The 26,582-nt window shown below is 42.8% G+C and overlaps 2 protein-coding genes across 3 annotated transcripts in view; one reads left to right on the top strand and one right to left on the bottom strand.

Annotated features, from left to right (window-relative positions):
• Positions 1 to 3,948: 3,948 nt before the first annotated feature.
• Positions 3,949 to 13,117, top strand: PSMC2 (proteasome 26S subunit, ATPase 2). The gene is made up of 12 exons (XM_081879184.1): positions 3,949 to 4,115; positions 5,561 to 5,598; positions 6,167 to 6,248; positions 6,798 to 6,897; positions 7,440 to 7,571; positions 8,990 to 9,062; positions 9,206 to 9,301; positions 10,032 to 10,196; positions 10,660 to 10,747; positions 11,339 to 11,541; positions 12,644 to 12,740; positions 12,832 to 13,117. Exons 1-12 carry the CDS (start codon positions 4,046 to 4,048, stop codon positions 12,987 to 12,989), a joined length of 1,302 nt encoding a protein of 433 aa, XP_081735310.1. The 5' UTR covers positions 3,949 to 4,045; the 3' UTR covers positions 12,990 to 13,117.
• A 575-nt stretch (positions 13,118 to 13,692) lies between these two features.
• The window catches only part of SLC26A5 (solute carrier family 26 member 5), a 36,861-nt gene continuing 23,971 nt past the window's right edge, over positions 13,693 to 26,582 (bottom strand). For both annotated transcript variants that reach the window (XM_081879143.1, XM_081879142.1), the window contains exons 12-19: positions 26,008 to 26,103; positions 24,872 to 24,978; positions 23,589 to 23,658; positions 21,877 to 21,969; positions 20,839 to 20,949; positions 17,163 to 17,366; positions 16,533 to 16,587; positions 13,693 to 14,406 (exon numbers count right to left, since the gene is read on the bottom strand). In XM_081879143.1, coding sequence (XP_081735269.1) covers positions 14,258 to 14,406; positions 16,533 to 16,587; positions 17,163 to 17,366; positions 20,839 to 20,949; positions 21,877 to 21,969; positions 23,589 to 23,658; positions 24,872 to 24,978; positions 26,008 to 26,103 — 885 coding nt within the window. In that variant the 3' untranslated portion in view covers positions 13,693 to 14,257. The remainder of the gene's footprint in view (positions 14,407 to 16,532; positions 16,588 to 17,162; positions 17,367 to 20,838; positions 20,950 to 21,876; positions 21,970 to 23,588; positions 23,659 to 24,871; positions 24,979 to 26,007; positions 26,104 to 26,582) is intronic.

Genomic DNA, 26,582 nt, shown 5'->3' with positions numbered 1-26,582 from the left:
GGAGGAGCTATCAGGTTGATAAGGAAAGGCAAAAGTGGCAAGAAAAAAGGAGAGATAGAAGACCACCTCACTTCATGAGAGAGGGAAAGAACACAGGTAGCTGCTACAGTGTGGTGCCCTACTTCTCCAATTCTCTAACAGTTGCCACAAGAAAAGTGTTAGCAGAAAGAAATGTGAGCACAACAAAATGAAGCAAAAGAAAGAGAAAAGAGTTAAATGAAAACAGGTATGTATAAATTAAGCACAAGGCAGAAACAATGCCTGTTAATGGAACTTTAGAAGGCAGACTTCCATATTGCCACTGTTAGCTGATCTGACCAGACCTTCATATTATATGTTCATCATATATTTTCAAAGCTTCTATAATGTTATATTTTTCCACGTGACCCATTGACACTGTGCTGTTAGCTTAAAACTATTTACTTAGTATTAGCCACTGGGAAAGGGCCATTCTTTAAGTGAAACCTAATACCAATCTGAAAAAAGGAGAGGGCACAAAATGCTATTGGGCAACTCAATGGGGTTTACTCCTACGTAAGTGGAATTGAATCTTGAATTTCCCTGAAGTGGGGACGGGGAGAACTAATTTTTGTGTGGTTGAAAACAATCCTTAAGCTCAAACCACACATGGAATAAAAGATGAAGCAATTCTCAAGAAGCAATACAGAATATATTGCTTGAAGCAAAATAGAAATATTTCAAATTGCTAGTACTGATAGGAAATCTTCACTAAAAAATGAGCAAATACAATTGTAACATTAGATCATATACCTTCCAGTCCTTTGGATCAAGTGTTTTTAACATAGGAAATTCTTCCAGCTGTAATTCTTCATCTCCTGACTCTTCAGAGAGCTCTTTTTCATCTTCCAGTTCCTGGAAAGAGGCAGAAACATGTATGTTTCTCCTCTTAATAAATGCTTCAAACCATCTTCCCACAGGTTCAACTTGGCAAAGCACAGAAGCTGTGAATAAAAATATTACAAGCTTAGGAGGCACTTCCACTGAGCAAAATTGTCACATTCACCCAGTACCAAAATCTGGACTACCGTGTATACATTTATTTGGCCAAAAGTATGTGTTCTGCAAACGTAAGACGCAGCAAATCCTAGTTTGGCATCATTAAAGTATCATACACACAAATAAATGCACTCTTATTTTGCCCACTTCAAGCCAGCCTATAAAAACATTATATACCCCCCCCACACCAGCTATTTAAATTTGTTGTAATTCATCAGCAAACCCGTCTTTATAATTGTCATTACAAACAGATATTTGATAGGCAGATGTTTGAAAAGTAGTTTTATTAGAAATAGATCACTTGTAAAGTGCTTTTAAAACAAGAAGCACTTTAGCTGGTTAACTGTATTATAACTGACCCATTTCTACCAAACTTAGGGTAGTAGATGCTGTGCTTTAGTCAGTTACATGTCAGGGCAACATGGCTCTTCTATCCACCAAAGAAAAATGTATTTCTTTCAGGTTGCAATCCTACAGCTTATAGACTATACACCTGCTCAACCAGCAAGAAGGGCTTTCTTCTACCGACATATCTGCTTTGGGTGTGCGTGTTAGGACTCCTCTCGCCAAAAAGATGGACTTGCTTTATTCTTTGTTAAAAAATGCACGAATAAGGTCGGCAGTATTGTACTAAGGTAGTAAACAGTGCATTCCTCCCATGGAGTTAACACCTTCCTACATGAAGTCTCTGCGGGAGAAAAAGCAGGAGAGATCTTCTGCCCAACAATTTCAGTAATATGTCCAAGAGGCAAACGAGCTAAAAACCCCTCCATGCTGCACAACCTTCTAGAGCCGCCACGAGCCGCGGATATTTGTGCGACAGGCAGAAATTCAACAGGGGCAGCTTCCACCAGCAAAAAAGCTAAAGCGAAGGAACGATAATAAACAGTAGTGACATTTGAATTGAATTTTAAAACCTTAAAAGCCGATACTTGGTCATAAACCTAAGCACCAATTCTGTGAATTGGCTATATTTTTACTGCTATTTGTAGCTTAATACTACTTATAATGTCATATTTTTATAAACTGATTTCTGGTCATTGACCGTATTAAAGATATTTGAATTTGCTACAGCGACGGGAAAAGGTGCGCTGGGTGAATTTCTGCTCCTCTTAGGCAGCTCCGGCGGCGGGGGAGAAAGAGGGGAAACAGCCGGGGGCTTTCAGCGCGGGGGAACCGACGGCGACCCCAGCGACGAATTCCGCCCCCCCGGCCGCCGCTTGCCCCCCATTCGCGGCGAAGGCCTCGTGAAGGGAAGCCGCCTCACCGGGGACTCGCGGAGAAGTGTCCCCCCTGCGAGGCCCCCGGAGGCCCCCGGAGGCCGGAGGGGAAGGAGCCGAGAGAGGAGAAGGGACCGACCCGAGGACAAGGCTCTGGAGACGCCGGTGACCTGCCCCTCGGGCGCCCCTCTCAGCAGCATCGCCGCGCCGCCGCCCAGGCCAGGCCGCTCCGCCGTCCCGGAACAAACCGGTCCGCCGCGGGGGTTTCTCCCCTCCCCCGCCGTCGGCCTTGGTCGCGGGTTGCCAGGTGCCGGCGCATGGAAGGACCCGGCGAACACTTCCGGGTCGGGCAAGCACTTCCTGTCCGCCGCTTCCTGTCTTCCGCCTCGCCTCGGAGCGCGACGGAGAGGTTCCGCCGCACAAGGGAGTTGCAGGCCTCGCTCTCTCCTCCTTTTTAAACGAAAAGGAAGGGGTGGTTGGGAAGGTCGCGTCGCCCCTGTTCACCAACGTCCCTGCCGTCTTACATGTCGTAGAAAATTGAAGTTTTGTATTTTTTTTTCCAGCTGCGCTCAGGGATGTTTGGTGAGCCGCTGTGGGAGACCTTCCCGCTTGAAGGACTGAGGACGCAAATAAACATTTTCAGATCTGCTTTTCTCTACAAGCGACAAAAAGGCCAAAAGGAAAAGTGGTTTCTAAGCCTCTTATTCCTGGGAACAGCAAAGAAAACGAAGCCCCGACAGTCGTGAATGTCAGAAGTGGTTCTTTTGCGGGGGGGGGGGAATTTCTGAAGAGATTTAGCCCAGTCAGTAGAAAAAAACACGATGCTCTTCATCTCAAGGTCGTGGGTTCAAAGCCCTCGTTGGGCAAAAGATTCTGCATTGCAAGGGGTTGGACTAGATGACCCCCGGGGTCCCTTCCAGGCGGGTGGGCGCGCGCTGTGTTTCGGGAGGGGGGTAAGATTTGTGGAAACGTGAAGAATCGGTGGAAGAGGACTGGAAGAAGTTTAAAGACTATCTGCAGAAACACTGCAAAGTTTATGAATGTTAAAAGGATGTTGGATATGAAAATAATATGGCATTAGTGATACAGTGTGAAAAAATATGCAAAAATGTAATCGAAAAAGGGTGAAAGACAAAAGTTTTATTATGTCAAAAGTAAATAATATGTTAAGGACGTTTAAATATAAGGAGGAAAGATTGGAGACATAATAGAGTGATTTTAATAATTAGAAATGAGTTCTGAAAGAGGGTAAGGATTTGCTGTATCTGATTGGGTAAAGAGGAACACAAAAAAGGGAGGCGTCAAGAAAGTAAGTTAATCAAATATGAATTTAAAAGCTGGAGTTTTTATTTTTTATTTTTTATTTTATTTTTTTGTTGGGAGGAATTTTATTTTTCCTGTATTTTGTTTTTCTCATCTGTTTTATGTGTATTTTTGACTATGCTTTTGTTTTTCTTTACTTTTTTGGTTGTTATGTGTTTTCTCTTCTATAAAAACCTAATAAATATATTAAAAAAAAAAAAAAAGATTTGTGGAAACGCATTAATTTTTTTCCACGGCCCAGTGGCGGCTGCGGAAGACCCGGCTGTGCGCCGCTTAAAACTTCCCCCGCATCTCTATGGTCCTATTCCTTCACCCCCCCCCGTATGGAGAGGGGCCTTTTCCGGCGGCGGCCGGAAATGCTCGTGACGTATTTCCTGTTTAGTCCCGGAAGGAAGAAGTTCGGAGATGCTGCGTAACGCGCATGCGCAGTATCAGCCGCCGGCAGCAGGAGTCTCCGCCGTCGGAAGCTCTGAGGGGGAGAAACGATGCCGGATTACCTGGGAACCGACCAGCGCAAAACCAAAGAGGAGGAGAAGGAGGACAAGCCCATCCGCGGTGAGCCGGCGGCTGCTGCGGAAAAAGAAAAGCCCCCGGACGCCTATTCCCTGGTCGCCCGTTGGGGTTCCAGTGCGCATGCGTGCCTCTCGGATTCCCTTCTGCTCATTTGCGCCCCCCTCCCTTCTCTCCCCCAAACCCTGGTACCCCGAAGATGTTTTGGATCTGCAGATGAAGGGCGGTGTACGAATTCAATTTAACTTAAAATCCTGCCCCCCCCTACGTTTAACGTAGAATTATAGAATCTTAGAGTTGGAAGGGGACCGGAAGGTCATCCAGTCCAACCCTCTGCAATGCAGGCATTTCAGCTAAAGCATCCAAGGCAGAGGGCCATCCACTCTCTGCTTCAAAAAACCCAGTGAAGGAAAGTTCACAGCCTCCCGGGGGAGGAGACCGGTCCACTGTCAAACAGCTCCTGCTGTCAGAAAGTTCTTCCTGGTCTTGAGTCTGAATCTCCTTTCTTGTAACTTGAATAAATAGGTTTGGGTCCTCTGGAGCAGGAGAAAACAAGCTAGCTCCATCTTCTAACCCTGTACAGTGGTGCCCCGCAAGAGGAAAGCCTCGCAAGATGGAAAACCCGCTAGACGAAAGGGTTTTCCGTTTTGGAGGCGCTTCGCAAAACGAATTTCCCTATGGGCTTGCTTCGCAAGACGAAAATGTCTTGCGAGTTCCTGCGGGGTTTTTTTTCCTTCCCCCCACCTTTTTCTAAGCCGCTTATCAGCTGATCCGCTAAAAGCCGCTAAGCTGTCAATGGGCTTGCTTCGCAAGACGAAAAAACTGCTAGACGAAGAGAATCGCGGAACGGATTCTTTTCGTCTTGCGAGGCACCACTGTTGCTCTTGTTAGCCCCATATTACCGATGTGGCTAAATTGTGGCACTGGCTGCTGTTAACGCTGCACAGCCAAATGTAAGGTCTTGCTATTGACATATGAAACCTTGAACCACTTGGGACCAGGTTATCTTTGGGAAAGCTATACATTATACACCCTTCCCAGTCACTTCAGTCCTTGAGAGAGGCACTCCATGGGGCCATATGCTCCCAAAGTTGGTTACGTTCACTAAGATCAGAGCCTTTAGTGTGACAACTCCTTCCCTTTGACATGTGCTTCTGCTGGACATCAGGTAGATGTTTACATGGTATTGGCATTTAGACGCCCGCTTAACATTCACCTGTTCACTCAGGCTTTGCCTGATGTGATGCAACTATGTTGATGTATTAATTTGATGTGATGTGTTTATTTTATGGGTAGAATTGTATTTTTGTATTTTTACTTTTCTTCTGCTTACCACCATATATAGTTTAATGCTGGCAGTACATACATTTTTGCAAATAATAAAACAGAAATCTTATGTCCAGATTCTATGTCTTCAGACTGTTGGTGGGAAGTAGTACAAAACATAATTGTTTCACTTTTTAATATGATCTGTGTTGTGTGTCTTTCAGCTTTGGATGAAGGTGATATTGCTTTGTTGAAAACCTATGTAAGTATTTGTTACAGTTACAGCTTCAAAATTAAAAAAACTAGTAATATTGGAATGTTTGGGAAACATCCACATTAACCAGCTGGGAGGAGTGAACAGTCATAAAAGACATACTTTGAGAGTAAGCCTCACTGAAAATAGCAGTGTTTAGTTCTAAGTAAATATGCATAAATTTGTGAGTTTTGCTGCTTCAGCTGGAAGATTTCACTTTCATCTAAAGTAACAGCACCTCAAAACAAAATCCAATTTGGAATAAGCAAATCAAAAACCTAAATATTACAGTTTCATGTGTGGTTTGGTGAAAAGATGAAAATTGCAGATTGCTGAGCCAATTGGATTTAAGTAAATGTGTCTTATTTACAAAAAGCTGTGTAAGGGTTCATATCTCACGATTAACAAGATCTGACAAAATTCAACATTTGCTTGAAACTTTGCAGAACTGTAGTGCCTACTACCAAGCTAGATTGACCAGTGGCCTGATTAATAAGGTTTATATGTTCATAGGTCTGCATTTGGGAAGTTCATATATTCATATATTCACCAGTCTGCCTTAATTTTTCTAATCCAGGGCCAGAGTACATACTCGAGGCAGATCAAGCAAGTCGAAGATGACATTCAACAGCTACTTAAGAAAATCAATGAGCTCACGGGTATGTATTTTTAGGGTTTATTGAAAGGATATATGTTTTTCATTTTAATCTTGCTCTTTCAGTTATGGAGCATACGGGCCTGTGGTTCACTACTGCTCACTCCCACGAAAAACTCCAAATAGGAAGGGTTGTTGAACAAAACAAAGGAACTGAAAACAAAGAAACCTTCATGGGCAGAGAGAAAGGGGAAACAGGAGAGAGGAGATGCTGTCAGATACAGAGAGCAGCTTAATTTTATCAATTGGGATGTTGAAGCTAACATGGAAAAGGATAACCAATGTACAATTGAATATCTAGTGTGGTGTAATTGTTAAGACTGGGACCTAAAAGCCCCCAGTTTAAATCTCCTAAAATGCTCCCCCAGGAAGGTTTGCAAACCTGTTGAGTATTAGATAGCACTGATGCAAGTGGCAGAGTGGTTTTTCCTTTTTGTCATGTTTATGTTGCATTTGCTGCTGAAACTAATTGAAGCAAGCTAGTGCTTGAATATATAGCACAGCATTGACCTGAGTGGCAAAGCAAGTGGTTTTTCTGCTTTTGTTTTTTTAGGTATTAAGGAATCAGACACTGGCTTGGCTCCCCCTGCTCTCTGGGATCTCGCTGCAGATAAGCAAACTCTTCAAAGTGAGCAGCCACTGCAAGTGGCAAGGTATGCAGATACTTTATCTGGTCAGCCATAGGAGCAAATAGTTATAAAAATGCTTAGCATTATAGCCGTTGCTTCTATCCTCCACGTGTAATGTGCAATCCCTGTGGCAAACAAGTAACATAGGGTCCCTTCCAGTATAACATATGAAGTTATGCTACAACATAAATATTAAAACTTTGCTATTTGCATCTATCTGTGTCCTAGGAGCTTTAATTTCATGTTTCATTCTGACATCTTATCTTAAGGCCTGGGTGTTTGAAATCCCTGGGGGTGGGGTAGGTTACACTGAAAGCAGTCTTTAGTTGGATATTTAAAGTGCCACCTCTCATGCTGTTCATGATTATTTAAATTTTAGGGAGAAAAAGAAATATGGTAGAAGGAAGAGTTTTTAGTTATGATTACCTAGGCAAAGGCAGCAGAAATTTAGCCTTCCTGTAACTTCTTCAAGAAACCTGGACTTCGAATGACACTTGGCTGTCAGGCACATTAAACCCTCATTTTCTCACAGATTGCTCGTTTAATTACTTTTCTCTTCCGGTTAGATGCACCAAGATAATCAATGCAGATTCTGAGGATCCTAAGTACATTATCAATGTGAAGCAGTTTGCCAAATTTGTGGTTGATCTTAGTGATCAGGTGGCACCCACTGACATTGAAGAAGGCATGAGAGTTGGGTGAGTTGATACCAATATTTTTACTGTTCTTAGTTTGAGTTACTTGACTAGTCATTGAGTCTAGAGGGTTGAATTTATATTTATAGGAATATATGTGTGTGTGTGTGTGTGTGTGTGTGTGTGTGTGTGTGTTGCCTTCCTCCCCTAAACAGGGCTGCCAAGGTGGTTATCAAAATCACAAAGCAATTAAAAGATGGAATGCAATTCGAACAAGCCATGGTAGAACAAGTGAAATAGTTTTCAAGCGGTATAAACATATTTGATTGCTTGCCTAAAATACATGCAAAGGACCAGTCTAACGTCCAGTGAGTCAGCACTTTGGATTTGGGTCTGGAAACTGAAATAATATTTTCTTATATTGCTGCATAACAAAGTTCCCTGAGAGGTTTATAATAGAATTATTTTTTTAGAGTAAAATACAACAAGCTCTTAAAATGGAACACAAAACAATATCAGCATCATATGCAAGGATTTAAATAATTCCCACATGAAAATGAGAGTACAAGTCGAACAAACATTTTCTGAAAGAAAGTAATCTTTGCCTTCTGAAAGAGAACAAGAATGGAGAACATGGGGAGTGCCTTATCCCTAGGCAGGAAATTTCACAACTGGGATACTATCGCGGAGAAGGCTCTGGATCCTGCCTTCAGACAATGGGGCTTCTTGAAAGAACGTCTCATCAGAAGCTCTTATTGCATGGGATGGAGGAGAGGAGGCATCAGATAAACAGGGTCTCTATCATGTAAAGCTTTAAATGTCAAAATGCCAGTTAGGGACCAACTGATAACTAAAACAGATTCTTTTCAAGGGCCTGAACTAAATGGCACTTGAGGCTTAATCCAGCTAAAAGTGGACAAGTTTTAATTTTCAGACCATCTGCAGAGTGTGATCACTTGATCCAGGCTTAAAATGCAAGGCACCGAACAAGGTCAGCATTGAACCTAGCAACCACTGGGAAAACTTGATTAAAAGCCGAACATGATACGAAAGTGGAGTTTGGTCTTGTTTTGTTCTAGAGTACTATTTGGTTGTAAAATGCCTTGCCTGCAGAATGTAAATAAAGTGCTCACATCTGAGCTGTGATAAAATATGAGACACAGAGTTCCCTGGAGAGAGGGCGGGAGAGTGACAAGAATTGAACAAGTTGTCCCTCCACCTAGATTCCTTCAATATGTTGCTGTGGTGCCACATGACATATCTGTCCAAATGTGTCCCTTGGTATTCCAAGCTACCCATTCTGACCCCTCACCCTCACTATGTAATCAGCCTCACCAATATCAAATGGAGAAAAGCCTTTACATCTCTGTGGCTGCAGTCTATGTACTCTGCAATGGTTGAAGGATGCTTTTGCCAGACCCCTTATGAAGGGAGAGTTTGCCCCTGTGGAGGTAATGTGAATTTGTATTCTATTTCTGCAGTGTTGACAGAAACAAGTATCAGATTCATATCCCTCTGCCTCCCAAGATTGATCCAACTGTTACTATGATGCAGGTAAGAACTCATTACTATTGGCCTTTGATTGTTTAACTTTGTAATCTGACTTCATTGTAACCTGTTCATTAATTCGTAAGATCTGTAAAAAAAAAAGTTATTGCAAATAAGAAAGATGTGTGCACATCTGTTTTGTTACAAAGGTAGAGGAAAAGCCTGATGTCACCTACAGTGATGTTGGAGGTTGTAAAGAACAGATTGAGAAGCTAAGAGAGGTGGTGGAAACACCCTTGCTTCATGTAAGTATTGTAATAGAAAGTGTGTGGGATCTGCTGATTTACTTCCTCTTACAGCTTTGAAGGGCTAATTGCATATACTGCAAGAACCTAAATTATTCAGTAGTCAAAAGGCTTTTAAATCGATTTACGTTTCAATTGTCAAGATTTAGGATGTTCCTTTTGTTCACCTTTCAAGGAAAGTATGAATTGCTCTGTTAGATCTGAGAAAACTTCATCTAGTCCACTGTTTTGGAAATTCCTCTCTAGGCTGCCACAAGTGGGGCACAAAACAATGCCCTTTTGTCATCTGTCACAATAGTATTAGGGATTCGGAGAGATGCTACCCTGTTAGTATCCCCCCGTGATCAAGCTGACTGCTTGAATAGGGCAGTGCTGTCTTTGTGAAATTGCAGGGAACAGCTACCATTGGAGGCTTGAAGAAAGGGAATGGCAAAGGGAAATGTCTTTATCTGCTTGCATTATTGAAGCTTCAGTGCCTTCCTATTGGCTTTGCACCAACTCTCTTGTTACACTGCACTGTGCAGCTTTCTTGCCACTGGGTCCCTTCTTGCCTTGTGCACTATTTTTAAAATGTAAGATTTCCTGACAGTTCATTGATAGTACTAAAATTGTACTGCTGTGGCAAACTTGGGCTCCGGCTGCCATTGGGTCCAGTCTAGGGCCAGGGAAAGATACTGCGTTTCACCCTGTCTGTGCAACTTTTAAACTTACTGTCTCCCTACCACTACAGCCAGAACGATTTGTCAATCTGGGGATCGAGCCCCCTAAAGGAGTGCTTCTCTTTGGCCCGCCGGGGACAGGAAAAACTCTCTGTGCTCGTGCTGTTGCTAATAGGACCGATGCCTGCTTCATCCGAGTGATTGGATCTGAGCTGGTGCAGAAATACGTAGGAGAGGTAATGAAAAGAGGGAACATTTCTGTGCATCTGTACTGGGAGAGGTCAAGAATTTCTAGAAAGTCTGCTCAAACTATACTTTAAATAATCTATTTAAGTTTTCCTGCAGAGGAGGATGAGAGTCTTTGCCTGTAATATTATGCAGTAGGATTAGAAACCTGGACCTCTTTATATATTTGTTCACTCCTCTGATAGTTTGGGTCATACAGAATCTGAAGCCTGTCTTTTTATGTAGGGTATGTGAGATACTGTATGATGTACAGTACGCTATTTGCATGAGTTGGGACAGCCAGGCACCAGTTATGTCCTGGAAGGAACTGCAACTAAAATGATGTCCCATAATGAGCACAGTTTTACCTCTTGGTTCTGTAGATTCATTTGGAAGTTTTAATATTTACTTTAAATACTCTTAAGTGACAGTTGGCTTTATATGAAAGTAAACCGTCTGTCTGTCTTTTTATAGGGTGCTCGAATGGTTCGGGAACTCTTTGAAATGGCCAGAACAAAAAAAGCTTGTCTTATCTTCTTTGATGAAATTGATGCTATTGGAGGTTGGTATCACCTTACATCAGCCTTCACCAAGCTGGTGTCCTTCAAAATTGGACTACAACTCTTTATTCTTTCTTTATTCTTGGCTTAGCACTCATGGTGCATTTTGAGAGAAACAAACCACTAGCTCGAGTTTTTACATAACAACAAGCCACACCCTGGCTTGTTTTTCTATCCAGTGCAGCAACAGCAGGAACAGGGAAGTTAATAAGTGTGGCTTACCACACTGCTCACATTAAAGCATAGGTGAATTTATCGTTCAAACCAGGTCCCCTTTCTCTATGTCAGGTTAGTCTGTTTGGAAGACGATTAGGTAATAGAATGGCAGAAGCAACTTGATATTTGGCCTCTCTGCTGTGCTACTTCATGCTGGTCTCTGTAGCACCAGCAAAGAACAAGGAAAAGTATTTCACAAAAGTATATCCTGCTAGTAATATCCTTTTTTTTTTAAAAAAAAAAAGAATATGATATTTTGATTTACTTCAATAGCCATAGATAACATGGTAAGGGAGTACACATGAATTGCATTTTCTTGTTTGGGGGGTACAGTTAACAAGGGTTCCTTATGTGTTTCTCCTGTTGTCTCTCTCTAGGGGCTCGCTTTGATGATGGGGCTGGAGGGGACAATGAAGTCCAGCGCACCATGCTAGAATTGATAAACCAGCTTGATGGCTTTGATCCAAGAGGCAACATTAAAGTACTGATGGCAACTAACAGACCGGATACTTTGGATCCAGCACTGATGAGGCCTGGAAGACTGGATAGAAAAATAGAATTTAGCCTGCCAGATCTGGAGGTTAGACTACTTTTATTTTGATACTAAGCGAAGTCAGTAAGAACACATTTATTAGAACTTGAAGGACTGAAGGTGAGAATTTTTTCTATTAGCTCTCAGAAAATGGATTTGATCAAATAGTCATTTTGCACCATAGCTGATTCTCTCTTGTCAAAAGGATTCTGGTGGGCAATTTTACACCTTTCCTGTCTGTCTTGGTTCTTGCCTGATTCTATTTCAAATTATGTATTTGACCTGGTGCTTCTGTCTAGTGACAAATTTCAAAAGAGTAACTCTGTGTTGTAGCAGTTAACAAAAAGGAAAATATTGTAGTCCAGTACTGTGATGTGCTTGTCTTGAAGATGCCACAGGATTCTGTCTGCGCTTCCTGTTGTTCTTAGGGGGTGGCATGGACTACAGCATAGGCAATAGGAAAGTATGATGCCTTAAGGGAAAGTGCAGGTTTTTATTGCATAGAATTGTAGAGTTTGAAAAGTCCACAAAGATCATAGTCCAATTTTCTGCATTACAGAAATCTTTCACCCAACATTTGGCTCTGGGGCTTGAACCCATGATCTGTTGAGCAGCTGCTGCCTTCTGCTCACTCACCTACCCTCTTCCTCTGGAGAAGGGGCAGATAAGGGATTAGTGGAGGCTGGTGGGTAAGGAGATGGTTACAGAAGAGCAGGTCTGGACCTTTCCAAAGTGCCGGAGCCTCAACAGTTGCCTAAGGATGCATTCCCCCATTGTCCCTTCAAAGGACAAATCATATTGGCTGAACAACTGCTTTACTCCCAAGGTGCATCACTAGACATCAGCAATGGGGAGTATCAAGCAGCTCTCCAGGCCTCTCTTTTTGACCCTCTGGATTTTCCCCAGGCCACAGGTCCTGCTCTATACCCTCAAGTGCTTTTTGCTTGACTGGAATGTGTTTCTGAACTGGGACAATGTCCCTTGCTTGAATGGGTGGAGGGAGGTGTGGCTGGAATGTAACACTCTACCAAACTACGAGTCACATCTGTTGCCCTGCCGACTTTTGTCTTTGGCTGTCCCAACACTGATGTGTAGATGGCAACAAGGGGATGATGCCCTTATGCTTAGCCTGCCTGTGGTTGCTTTTTAGGGACGAACTCACATCTTCAAGATACATGCCCGTTCAATGAGTGTTGAAAGAGACATCAGATTTGAGTTGCTAGCTCGACTGTGCCCTAACAGCACTGGTAAGTCAAACATCATAGTTCTTGTTCTCTCTCTCTTTGGCGGTGATAGTTGTTTCAGATTGTTTTTACATCCACTGTTCTTCCTTGCAAGGTGCTGAAATTCGAAGTGTATGTACAGAGGCAGGTATGTTCGCCATCAGAGCAAGGAGAAAGATTGCCACTGAAAAAGACTTCTTGGAAGCTGTGAACAAAGTAATCAAGTCATATGCCAAATTCAGTGCTACACCTCGCTATATGACTTACAACTAATTCTAGATACCACTAAGAAATCTCCTTTATATGGCTTAATATTATGCAGAATAATATCAAGAGTTCTAGTTTGTGTGTGTGGTGTAACATAGTTGGACTAGTAGAAATAAATGGTATATTCCAAGTTACATGGTGTAGGTCATTATGATATTCAGTAAAAAAAATTAACTGCATATTACCCTTCCCAGATCTAATGAAGCCTGTTTGGGAGCACCTCTTCTTTTCCACAAGCTTTTGAGTGGGACATACCCTGTACAGCACTGTCAAATCAGTAACTACCTCATTGAAAGTGGAGTACATGTTAGCTTCATTAATAACAAACCCCAACATTTGGGATTCCCTTGAAACTGGTGCCAAAGTTTTGGAGTCATTTTGCAGTGAAAACCCTGTTTTTTACAGTGCCCCACAGTGCCTTTTTGTATCAGATTCTGGTGTCATTTAGGAGGAAATGTGTAAAAAGGTTTTTCATTATACACTTGAATTACCACAGCAATATGCTTAATCAGACTAGATCACTGGCCCCCCCTTTTTGAAAAAGAAAAATTGCCATTAATGTCTATTACTGTCTCAGGGCACCATTCCAGTCACAAGACCTTTAACCTATAGATAGATATGCACCTATGTGACACTTTGACGGTACCTCTCTTGACTACCATAACATCTAAAAATAAGCAGAAGGGAAATGGAAGAACTTAACACAAGCTGCAAAAAATGGCTTTTATGGGATTTTAAAAATTGACTACATAAAATGTAGTTTTGAAAGCCAGTGCTGAACACTTGAAAGATATTGTACAGTGCAATTCTTCAGTAGATGGTACAAGAATACATTTTACAACAATGCCTCCACAATAAAGCGTCAAAGGAAAGTAGCAAGCAGTCCATGTTTCCCAGGCTTGCTGCATCATCTGTACTCTTTTCAGTAATCCACAGTGCTAAAAATATCCATGTAGTGCAATATCTCATCTGCTGGCACATTTCTGAACAACAACAAAAAAACTCCCAAATCTTTTAGGATGCTTTCAGGAAAATACATGTGTCTTTTTTATACAAACCAGTTCAGGCTATACCTGACTTCAATTTTTGAAAGTATTAAGGCTTCAAATTCTTCAGAGAGCATCCTGGCAGAAAACAAGGCGGCCCTACTCCTGTGTCACATACCCGTAAAACTGGCTAATCTTAGGCGCTGTATAATCTGTGCAAACTAAGTATTAAAGAGAAGCCCTTGGAATTTAATCAATGCACCACCAAACAATTTATGATGCAGGAGTTCACACCACAACATCTACAGGAGTCTGCAAGGCTGAGAGGCCTTTCAGTTGGCTGAAGAGGACAGCATCATGGGTACTGGGAAACAGCAAGTCTCTTCGAGTAGCTTTGTCAAAGAAATGTAGTCTAGCAAGGTTCTCCACAACCGATCCTAGGTAGAAAAGAAAAATCTTTAAAGGGGTGTGGGTGTAAAATTGTACAGCCTCTATTTCGTTGCTGTGATCTGACTAAGCAGCTTACTTATGCAAAAGCACACACACCTGCCCATGTAGCTGGAGGAGGAACAATGCATACAAGGAGTGGTGTGTGCTTGGTTCCGGGTGCTACGGCTGTATTTATATAGTCCCAGTATGAGGGGGAAACTGAGCAGCGTTCAGCTAACTAGCTTCATCAACACAAGGATGTCCACTGGCACAATGGAACTTCACACCCTCCCATTATCTGCTCTGGAGGCTTGGGGGAACCCCCAGAACGGATTTATGGGGCTCATGGTGGGAGTAAGTGCCTCCTGCAAGTCTCCAGAGTCAATTTTAAGGGAGCAGAAAGAGGGAGGAGGCAAGAGAGGAATAGGAAGAGGAAGCTTTGCTCCATGCCCTGAAGTCGGTGGCTTCATTGGTGTTGCAGCATTGGATGTGGCCCCAAATATTGTTATATTTTAAGACACCATTTCTAACTCCCATGGCTGTGAAGAGGTGTTTGTGTGTCCGTTCAAACACCCTTGAGAGTCTGCAGCAAAACAAATGTGTGCAAAATGCCTGAACTTATTTTGAATACTGAATTTGAGCACTCTCACAGAAAAGTTCAAATAGTAGTCCAACATGCATACAAATTGGATGCAGCGTCACCCATAGTGCACCTTTGGGCACACTAGAGGGCGCTGCCGAGTTTAAAAAGCAGCTGGATAAAAGTGGATCAAAAGTCACAGGGCTCCATACAGCCTCCAGGCTGTTCTTTTAACAGCAGCGTGTGTGTTAACCAACCAACTAACAAAATCCTCTCCTCATTCTTCAAAAATGCCAACAGTTACACAGGCAAAGGTAAGGACCAAGTATCTCATTCCTTGGGTTTATCTTCAACAGTTGTAGGTTGCTAGGATTTACATTAGCACATTCTCCTGTTCTTTAGCTGAATTTGCTGGTGTTGCAGTCACTTCATCTGCACTTCAGGCAGAAAGGAGAGACGGGCATAGCTTGTATGATATGGGGTCGATCAGGAAGCCACACATCAGTAACACAGCATGTTTTTAGCATCTTTGCTATGTACAACCAGGCAGTAGACCAATATTTGCCTCAGGCCTTAGAGAGCTGCTGCCAGTTAGATTAGATCATAGAATCATAGAATCCTAGAGTTGGAAGAGAGAGACCACAAGGGCCATTGAGTCCAACCCCCTGCCAAGCAGGAAACACCATCAGAGCACTCCTGACATATGGTTGTCAAGCCTCTGCTTAAAGACCTCCAAAGAAGGAGACTCCACCACACTCCTTGGCAGCAAATTCCACTGTCGAACAGCTCTCACTGTCAGGAAGTTCTTCCTAATGTTTAGGTGGAATCTTTTTTCTTGTAGTTTGGAACCATTGCTCCGTGTCTGCTTCTCTGGAGCAGCAGAAAACAACCTTTCTCCCTCCTCTATGTGACATCCTTTTATCTTTTTGAACATGGCTATCATATCACCCCTTAACCTCCTCTTCTCCAGGCTAAACATGCTCAGCTCCCTTAACCGTTCCTCATAAGGCATCGTTTCTAGGCCTTTGACCATTTTGGTTGCCCTCCTCTGGACACGTTCCAGTTTGTCAGTGTCCTCCTTGAACTGTGGTGCCCAGAACTGGACACAGTACTCCAGGTGAGGTCTGACCAGAGCAGAATACAGTGGCACTATTACTTCCCTTGATCTAGATGCTATACTCCTATTGATGCAGCCCAGAATTGCATTGGCTTTTTTAGCTGCCGCATCACACTGTTGGCTCATGTCAAGTTTGTGTTCAACCAAGACTCCTAGATCCTTTTCACATGTACTGCTCTCAAGCCAGGTGTCACCCATCTTGTATTTGTGCCTCTCATTTTTTTTGCCCAAGTGCAATACTTTACATTTCTCCCTGTTAAAATTCATCTTGTTTGTTTTGGCCCAGTTCTCTAATCTATCAAGGTCATTTTGAAGTGTGATCGTGTCCTCTGGGGTGTTAGCCACCCCTCCCAGCCTGATGCAAGGCTAGATGTGGGGGTGGGGAGTCAAAAGTGACCACAGCAAGTCCATGATTTCCAACAGTCAAACAGACTTACCATTGCAGCCGCTGATATACACTGAAACTCCTATTTCTTCATACTCTTTTATGATCTACAACAGTGCAGAAATTAATTTGCAGTTAATATATTTGTATTTTAAAAGTCATCGTCATAACATACACATGCCCTTTTAAAATTGAGCAGCTATTCTAAAAATGCCAAGGGAGAAATTGGGAGGCAAGGAGTACGGTGCTTAGAAGTGCAATCCTTTGCAGGCCTATGCTGAAGTTAAGTCCTTTCAAGTTGAATGGGACTTACTCTCAGGTTAAGTGTCTATAGAATTGCAGCCTAAATAGCTAGGGAGCCTGTGGCCCCCCCAGATTTTGCTGGACTGTAACTCCCATCATTTTTGATTACTGGCTGACCAGTGACACTTAGAAGGCCTCAAATCCTCCCAACCTGTTTTGAGGCATAAGACAGCAGGAAGCTCTTCTGTGCAAGCCTCTTTGAAATGGACGCGAGCTGTGCATGGTCTTGTGCAAGAGAACTTCCTTTGGCCTCACTCCCTTTACTTGGTACGTGGATGCATGAAGCTTTGTCTTTGATGCGTGCCTTAAAGCAGCGAAAGGTATTCTGGTAGTAAGGTAATAAGTGTAGGATATGGCAAGGAGATAAGATGCTACGTACTGAATTTAGGGCTTTGACTCCAACTGAATCCACGAAGTTCACAGGTGAACAATCCAAAATGATTGTGTGAATATTGGTCACTGGCTCCATAAAGCGCTCGAGCTCATCGGGAGAGGAGTCCTGCGTAGTTGCAGAGAACTTTCCGTTGAGCGGCAGTTCATCATTCATTACTTCATGTTTCACACTGTTCTCTGTGTAGTTTGTCTTTCATAAAAGATAAATAAATACCAGACTTAAGTATAGGTTTTTGCTTCTTTCAGACTCCTACAATCAGCATAAAGGTAAAGGTACCCCTGCCCGTATGGGCCAGTCTTGCCAGACTCTAGGGTTGTGCGCTCATCTCACTCTATAGGCCGGGAGCCAGCGCTGTCCGGAGACACTTCCGGGTCACGTGGCCAGCGTGACAAGCTGCATCTGGCGAGCCAGCGCAGCACACGGAACACCGTTTACCTTCCCCTGGTAAGCGGTCCCTATTTATCTACCTACACCTGGGGGTGCTTTCGAACTGCTAGGTTGGCAGGCGCTGGGACCGAACAACGGGAGCGCACCCCGCCGCGGGGATTTGAACTGCCGACCATGCGATCGGCAAGTCCTAGGCGCTGAGGTTTTACCCACAGCGCCACCCGCGTCCCTACAATCAGCATAGGATGTCATATTAGCTCTACATAATAATAAAATAATAATAATAATAATAATAATAATAATAATAATAATAATAATTCATTCCACATGCACACTTGTTCTCTGTGTAAATGAATGTAAAGGGTTGACTCTATGTAAATATTTATCTAGAGAGCTCTCATTGTTTACATACAAATTAGGAAATATCAAAGGACAAGTATCAGCGTTACTATATAAGGACACATGTTGTGACGGAAAAGTTGGTTCCACAAGTGTTTCTTTTTACTTTTTTCTCCTGCCAGCAAATGGTTACAGAATGGCAGCCTCTGACTGGCTGTGGTTCCAGGAGGGAGAGTTTAAAAGGAGAGGCTTTGGAGGGAGATAGGGTCAGTGTGGTTAAGTGGGTGGTTGAGTTGAGGTGGTTGAGGAGGGAGGTTGGAGAGGTTGGGAGTTAGGTAGGGAGACAGGATAGGAGTCAGGTTGAAATACAGAGAGTGTTGAGGAGGGAGAGTTGGTTCTGGAGAAAATATCCATTCCGAGTGTACAGTGAAGGACTGAGTGTAGTGTCCTGCAGGAGTAATAGGACTGAATCTTGCTGGGAGACTGAGAGTGAGACAGGAGAAGTAGGAGCTGAAAAAGATTAGTCTACTTAGGTCTCAAGCTAGTCTGGAGGGGAGAGACTCTTCTGAGGAAAGAAGAGACTCCCAAAACCCAGTGAAGGAAGGGGTTTGTAGTGAGCCTTTAAGACTATTACTGAAAGTACCTCAGGAGCTGGAGTTGTTAAAGGGGTGGGTAATTGAAGGAAAGTACTGCCTTGGAAAGGAACCAAACTATAAAGCTGAAACCTCTGAAAACGACTTGAAGTGAACTAGCATATTTTCATTGAAGTAACCTAAGTTTCTCCACTTGTATTATACTACCTGGTTTTAAAAATAAACCTTTATTTAAAGAACACCCGCTTGAGACTCCAACTTATTGGTTATCACCCTCACAAAGATCCCCCACAGGATACTCTGGGATAGTTAGGTTTTGATTTTAAGCCTTCGGGTAAAAGGTTGTTCAGTGAGGTGGGGGCAAGATATTTAAGTGAGAGCGGGCACATCGGCGTGAGCAGTAACTGAGGCACCGAGCTCGTTGCATGTCTATGCAGAAGTCCTATTTACAAGGCTTACTCCCAAGTACATGACTATAGGACTACAGCCAGCTCAACTTCTTTTGTTGCCTTTTGGGGGCCAATTCCCTGATAATTTGGATGTGAAAGATCAAAAGCCGGGCCTACCAATAGCTAGAGTGAAACACTGTCATAGGGAGTCTTCCTAAATCTACTAGCTGATGCCTCCATTGGAGGACAAAGCTGTGTGTGCTGCTTCCTTCAGGTGTGGAGGACGCTGTCTCATTGCTAGTGTTGAAATAAATTCTACTTCATCCCTGTCAAGTCAGCTTCTGCGTGTGGAATCGGGGTGGGTGGAGAGGCTCTGGTCCTTTCTCTCAAGCATATGTGTTGAAAAGAATCACCCCCTTGATATGCACAAAATCCCGTGAAAGGGCCCACTGTGTAAAAAAAAAATTTAGTTACAGTGGTGCCCCGCAAGACGAATGCCTCGCAAGACGAAAATCCCGTTTTTCGAGGCGCTTCGCAAGTCGAATTTCCCTATGGGCTTGCTTCGCAAGATGAAAACGTCTTGCGATTTCCCCCCCTTTTTTCTCCCTTTTTCTAAGCCGCTAATAGTGCTAATCTGCTAATAGGGTTGCTTCGCAAGATGAAAAAACCGCTAGACGAAGAGACTCGCGGAACGGATTCTTTTCGTCTTGCGAGGCACCACTGTACTTCAGCCTGAAACACACTAGAAACCAAGTGCAATGTTGGGATATGAAAACCAGAGGTCTTACAGAGCACTATCTCTTAGGGGCCAATCCCTTTTGGGGGGCCCCAATATTTGGGGGGCATGTTCAAAAGGGGACAGAGGAGGCCAAGTGTGACATGGCTTCAGTGGCCAGCTCCTCCTCCTCCTGCCATGGAGGAGAAGGAGCAGGGAAGCAGCTCCCAGCTGGTCGTGGCGGCTGGAGGAGGAGCCACAGCCATTGAAGTCGCAGTGCTGCCATATTCGGCTCCACCCCTGCCGCCTCTCAATGCCCTGTCATCACATACAATACAACATGGCCATGTCCCTCAGAAGTTGGTACCTCTGCTCATAGCAGGGTGAGTTTTACAGGATCATGATGTCTCTTTTCCCTTCAAAAACAGGTGTGTGAATCTGCCCTTAGGATATCCTCATTCTTAAACAAGTCTGAATCTGAAACATAATTCTCCGGTCATTCTTTGTTTTCGGATGCCTCTCTGGAACAGTAAAAGCTTCTTTTGTGAGATCAGCAGGAGGAACAATGATGGCAACTCCCTCTCTTGATGCAGCAGTTTCATTCTGCACCACAAGGGGGAAGTGTGGTCAGGCGGCAAAAGTAACAGCTAGTTTTGATCCAAACTGCTGCTCACATGCTGCATGTCGTAATGGACTTGAAACAAACCCATTTGATTCCTGAGTATTCCCTCCCTCCCTCAAAGGAAATGCAAAATTGTCAATCAAATGGCCTCAGCTGCCCTAAACACACACCTTTATGTTCCTATTGCACTGACACCCTTGTAAAAACCATGCATAGTACTGGACAAGGGTAGCCAACTATCAAAACGTAGCCTATGCATAGCTCAAAAATAGCACCAGCCTCAAGAACATGATACTCCTTCATCTGACCCTTCTCTTAAATGAATTTCCTTCCTTCCTACAGATTAAGTAAAACGCCAACACTGATCTCAACCTTGGTTAATGCTAACCAGGTTTCTGTACAAACTGTTATTTCAGATCCAGGCAAACTGGAAACCCAACTAAAATTAGGCAAAGACAGCAGACATTTCAGTTAGCTGCAGGAGGGGGAAATTAATGCTTTGCAAGAAGAGAAAGTTGGAGGAGTAAGAATGCATTCCCAAGGCTGATTCTCAATTTATTAAATCACTGCTAAGGAGGAGCCAGAGCCTGTGCCAGGAAACACTTGCAAGGCTTACCACTTTCAGGACTGCTGTTTTCTTTTGTTCATGAAGGTGCTTCAGTTCCTTTCTGTGCCTTTTCTGGGCTTTCTTCCTTGCTGCCAAGACTGCACAGGGATCAACACCAGTCTATAGCAGAAACAAGGCAAAAAACCCCCCAGAGAAGATTCATCTTTGTAAAGTGGTAACCAAGCCATGGGATTATGCCATAACAATATTCATAACCCTTTAAGGTGCTGCAGGACTCTTTGTTTGCCTTTTAAAAGGTCACCTTTCAGCAGCTATTAAAGAAGTAAAATTAATTCACCTGCCAAATTGGAGAATTTACACTGGAAAGACTCTTTTTAATGGAACTGCTGCTTAGGACAGAGAAAAGGGGGGCTGGGAATACTAGAAAAACATAGCTTTTATTTGGTTTTAACAAGCACCACCTATTACAGTAACATCCCTGGTGCTTCCAATATCACTACCCCACCTGATTTGGGGTGTAAGAGAAGAGATAGACCAGTATATCAACATATAGGACCTCTATGTTTAATGCCAGTAACAAGCAAGGTGACTTTTAAGTGTGTCAAATTAGATTCTGTGTATGTGTGGGGTAAGAATCAAAACAAGACACAAACTCATGCTTGAGAATAGAGCTATGCTCAAATGCTTCAAAAACTAATCCAACTATTCTTAGCTCAGGCTGGCTGAGACAGAAGGCTTTCCTAACACACCCAGATGTGACATGGGTGGCTTAGAGATGAAACACTTCATCAGAAAACTCACATAACTCTGTTGCTGGGTTGTACCTTCTCAGACTACAGGTGAAAAACCAGAATGGTTGAACAGAATCAGTGTTCCCATGTCTAAGAAACAAACACCAACCTGCCTCTACAAAGCCAGCATATTGAGAAGAACATTGGTTTAGAATCCAAGTGTTGTCTGTACATAGATTTATTTTTCCTTTTTAGACAGGGGAGTAGTCAAATATGTAATTCCCTGCAGTGTGAAATGGCAGTGTTTAGCATTTTTCAATAGGACAGAGAGTAGAAATGAATTGCTGTTCCTCACCTTTTTCTTCAGTGCATTGATATATAAATCACTATTAGCAAAATAGAGTGATGCATTTGCCTGGAATATTTTGATTCCAGGGCATTCTTTCACCTAAGAAAAGAAGAGATTCTTTTAATAAAGAAAGCACATCTTCCTCAACTTGTTTATATTGCTACCAAATATACAATCATTAGAGCTTAAGTACCTATTGTCCATCATGCTGGAACATGCTGCCCAGGGGTCATATAGTACACATGGGAGTAGGGGGAGGTGGGAAAGCACAAGATTAAACTCAAAGGAGATTTCTGTGGTGATCTATCCCACCCCACTAACACATTTTGTTCCTCTGGCACCCTATTTCCTTGCTTCCTGCAATGAGGATCCATCAGTCTACATGTTGCCTCAATGAGCCATTTACTCTCTGGTTCTGCAGCAAACCCTTCTTTCTGGCACCCCAAGCGCATCACATCATCAAACTACCATTTTGGAATAAGTGATCTAATTGACAGGAAATGGCCTTGGAATCTCACCTGGGACAGTTCCTGTCCCAATGAAGGAGGACAGCCTTAAAGATCCCTTTAGTAGTGCCTTTGGGTAGACTTATACATGAATTTGTGAGGCAGCAGGAGCTGCCATGGAGGGACTATATCACTTCAGCCTCATACGGGAAGATGTCAGTCTAAACATCCACTCACATCTATTAAGAGCACAAAAATCTTACGATATCTGAAAGAAGAAACTGATTGAAATACCTCACCTCTGCTCTGACCTTGACTTCCAAGACTGTTGCTATCTGTCCTTGAATTTGGACTGGGTCTCACAAGCTAGGGTGTGCTAGAACCAGACTAAACCACTCCAAACTGCAGGTGGAATATTCCAGGTTTTGAAAATTCCCCCACGTAAAAATCACAACAACCTCCTAACAATTAAAAACTAATGCTTCAGAAAGAAAGGCTACAACCCAGCTGCCTTTCTGCTGTGTCAGTAGAATACTGGAGAGCATTCAAAAAACTGATTTCTCACTGACCTACAGTATGAAGTGATGCAGTTGGGGGGAAAAAGAACCCTGCTGGAACAAGCCAGAATCCCATTTTCCCAGCGGCCAAAACTAGATGCCTATGGGAAGGAAGACATGAAGCAGGACCCGAATGCAGCATTGATCCCTCAAACTGTGCTTCCCAGCATTCAAGGGCATAGTACCTCTGACAGTGGAGGAAGAACACAGCCTTATCCTCCATGAATTTTTCTAAACCACTATTAAAGCCATTCAAATTGCTAGTCCTTCCTAATACCTCAGGATTCGGTCTCCTGTTTCTGCTACATGGGTGGAACAGGCCTGAAGCTTGCTAGAAATCAGAGCAGGGGAGCTGGCTGAGATCTTAAGTCAAGCGGGGGTGGGGAGTCTGGTAAGATTCCCCACCAACAGACATGCATGACTACTGAACACACGCCCTGCATTCCCGTCTCATCTCTGAGATGGCTCTGGTTATTTCTCCCTCCAGAAATGTCCCAGCTGCTAGTTCCTAAAGAACCATTTGGCATTCCTGCTCTCATCTCCCCATGTGGTGGGCTTGCACTGGTAGGAATGGATCTTAATGTTCAGTATGGGGTCCTACGGGATTCAGATTCACTCCCAACCAAGGCTTTGTTACTGCTCCCCTCCATCTTAAATCAAAGAGAGCACTTTCCTTTCTTCTTAAGGGGTATAAAGAGATTTAGCACCCTCTTACCTCTTCATACTCTTCTATATCACAGTAAATGTCTGTACCGGGAATCTGGCCGAGGATTCTGTATTGTGGACTGTAGAGAAAGAGTCTCTGTATTAAGAGGCTATAAAAGCAATCTCTGTTAGAGGCTCCCACTAATGTCTTTACCTCTTTGGTGCCCATTATCCAGAATCAGTGAGTGGAAAACTATTTTGAGGTTTCTTGTTTTACAATCAAGCAGTATATTAAATATTATGAAATAAAATTGAAGATGGGTGTGGAGGGAGAACGACACTTCAGCATATTTTGGACCCTATTTCAACATGCATGGAATCATATAGACACTTCCTACACTTCAAATCTGCTTTCTGTTTGAGGATCAGATTTGGGAAATTACTTCAGTTGCAAATAAGGTCTGCTTAGACAGTTTTGCTGCCTCCCCACCCCTTCCGTAGATCCTGAATATTGTTATACAATGTATTGCTTGTAGTTTCTTGGGTGTGACTAACTAAAGAGAAGCTGCAACTTGCCATTTATTGGCTGCTTGAGCTGTAAATGCTCTCCTCCTTTTTAGGACTTAAGATGAGATCTGAAGTCAAAAGTAACCCAACAGGTTTCTTCTGATGCAATGCCTTGATCAAAGGCCAGAACAGAGAGGCATCAGCAGAAATTCCAGTTCTTGAGGCATAAAACGGGTTGAAAACTGAGTGCCGGGCCTGTGTTTTTTAAAGCAATCTAGAGAAATTTGATAGAACAGATGATGCCGATGCTGAGTTACCTTTAGCAGCATAGGAAACTGCATCGTACTAAGACAATTGGTCCATCTAGCTTATGACTGACTACATTGATGGGCAGCGGCTCTCCAGGGTTTTAGACTAGGGACATTCCCAGCTCTATCGAAGACCTTCTGCATGCGAAGCAGATGTCCTACTATTAAGCTATGGCTCTTCACTACTTTTATTTAGTTTAGGTTTTACAATATTATTTTAGATTCAGATGCCGTTTATACTACTGCGCAAATGTTTGCTTTTCCAAGGAACTCTTCCCGGAGATATTCTTCCAGCTGCACTGGGAGGGATTGATTGGGTTGGAAGAGGTGCAAGAAGGTCTCTTAAACTGCTGGCAAGCAGAAGTGGTACCCTAATCAACCATTTTGATGAATGACTTCACCTTCCATTGCAGGGAGGACGAGCTAGCTCAGCAAACTACACTGTATTGGTTCAGCACGAAGGAGGAGATTGTCCCTCTTTACTCCCACCACCAATAGCTTCGATTTGAGAGAATAAATGTTTGAAAGTGAGCCTCACCTTTGTGTTCTGTACACGATGGTAATCATTGCAAAAGTTATAGAAGTGAGCAAACCGTAGTCGAGCCCCAGAAAAACTGAAGACAGAAATGCTACAATCCAGATAGCCTAAACAAACAAACAAACAAACAAACAAACAAACAAACAAACAAACACCTAATCAGTAATGTATGGTTTCTACTTTCCAACAGGTTCAAATAAAAGCCTGTTGCGTCAATTACAAACACTCAAGACCACTTTCAAGAAAAGGCTAACCATGTTTCACACTCACATTTTACTTGCGGGCGGGAATGGGGTGGGGAGAGGAAATTGTGGGGAGGAAACAGGACTGAACTGTTACTAGTACACTCAAAACTAGTGATAGGCCTAATATAGTATGGCAAACCAAGTGCACACATTAACATGGATTTTAAAAAATGTGTGGGTAAATAAGGCCTTATTTTGAAGCCTCATTGATGAAATGGATTCCACACCCTATTTGTTCTTATAAAATAAGCAGGTGGTGTACTGAGAAAAATCTTTAATTCCCAGAAAAGGATTTCCCTACTTATATAAATATTGTGAAATAAAAGTGGTTATCTACACACACACACACACACACACACACACAGAATAAACAGAAATACGCTCTAAGCAGTTCTTAGTGATAGCTTATCAATGCAGATTAGGGCAAGAGAACCCAGGGTTTGCCAGGAGTCAAGCCTTGAGTTTTGCTCCTGCACAGGCAAGGGCCATGCCTTTCCTACCTCTGTGAGGAAAGGACACTGCTAGTCAAACTCAGGGTAGACCCACTGAAATAAACTTGGGTTCGTTAATTTTGTTTGGTCTACTCTAAATACAAGTTAGGTGGATATAACCCAGTGTATCCACTGTACTGGCTTTACATTTCTAAGCAGGGAAGTATTTCACTGGCAAATGAGACCTTGAATTGCCTAACTGATCTTAAGCACATTTCAATACCCTCTCCTGCACTATCTCTTTATGTTCCTAGTTTTGGGGCCTAGAGCTTTGTTCTTCTTGCATCATTTGACTCTCACAGTGCAACTATTTCTGTGAGACACAACATGCAGGTGGACCACTGGATTACCATATCAGAAACATTCTACATGCACTTTGATCAGAATCAAGGTCACTCACCAGTTCAATCTTGCTGGTCCTCCAGAAGCGAGTGATATCTTGAAACTGTTTGAACATGCCTTTAAGATTGACCATTACAATTGCTGCAAGCACAGCCTAGGAACATATTTTGAGAAGGGTTTGGTTTTCTTATTTTTATTTTAAAATTGTGTTGCAGCTTTTAAAAAAAAAAAAGCATTCCAAAGTGTATATAACTAGCAGGTTCTATGCAGGAGATCTATTTACAAACACAAGAATATTTTTTAAAAAATGTTTGTTTAGCAAGTGTAAACAGTCATGCAGTCACATGTCATTTTTGATCTTTTGCTTATCTGCACATATATTTCATCAGAAACCAAATGAGGTTCCTTGATGATAAACATCAGCAGGGTTTTGTTTAAAGTGCCTATAGCTGCAACCTTCCTGGATGGCCCATATCAAAATCAATGTGTTTCCCTTGTAAGGGTACAATTTGTAGAATCATAGAATTATAGAGTCAGAAGGGACTACAAGAGTCATCTAGTCCAACCCCTGCAATGCAGGAATCTCAGCTAAAGCATCCATGACATTAGTTAACGTCATTCAGTAGAAGTTAA

Source organism: Podarcis erhardii, assembly GCF_964252035.2.
Source record: "Podarcis erhardii genome assembly, chromosome: 10".
Lineage (NCBI taxonomy): Eukaryota > Metazoa > Chordata > Lepidosauria > Squamata > Lacertidae > Podarcis > Podarcis erhardii.
This window is presented reverse-complemented; position numbering and strand designations above follow the sequence as displayed.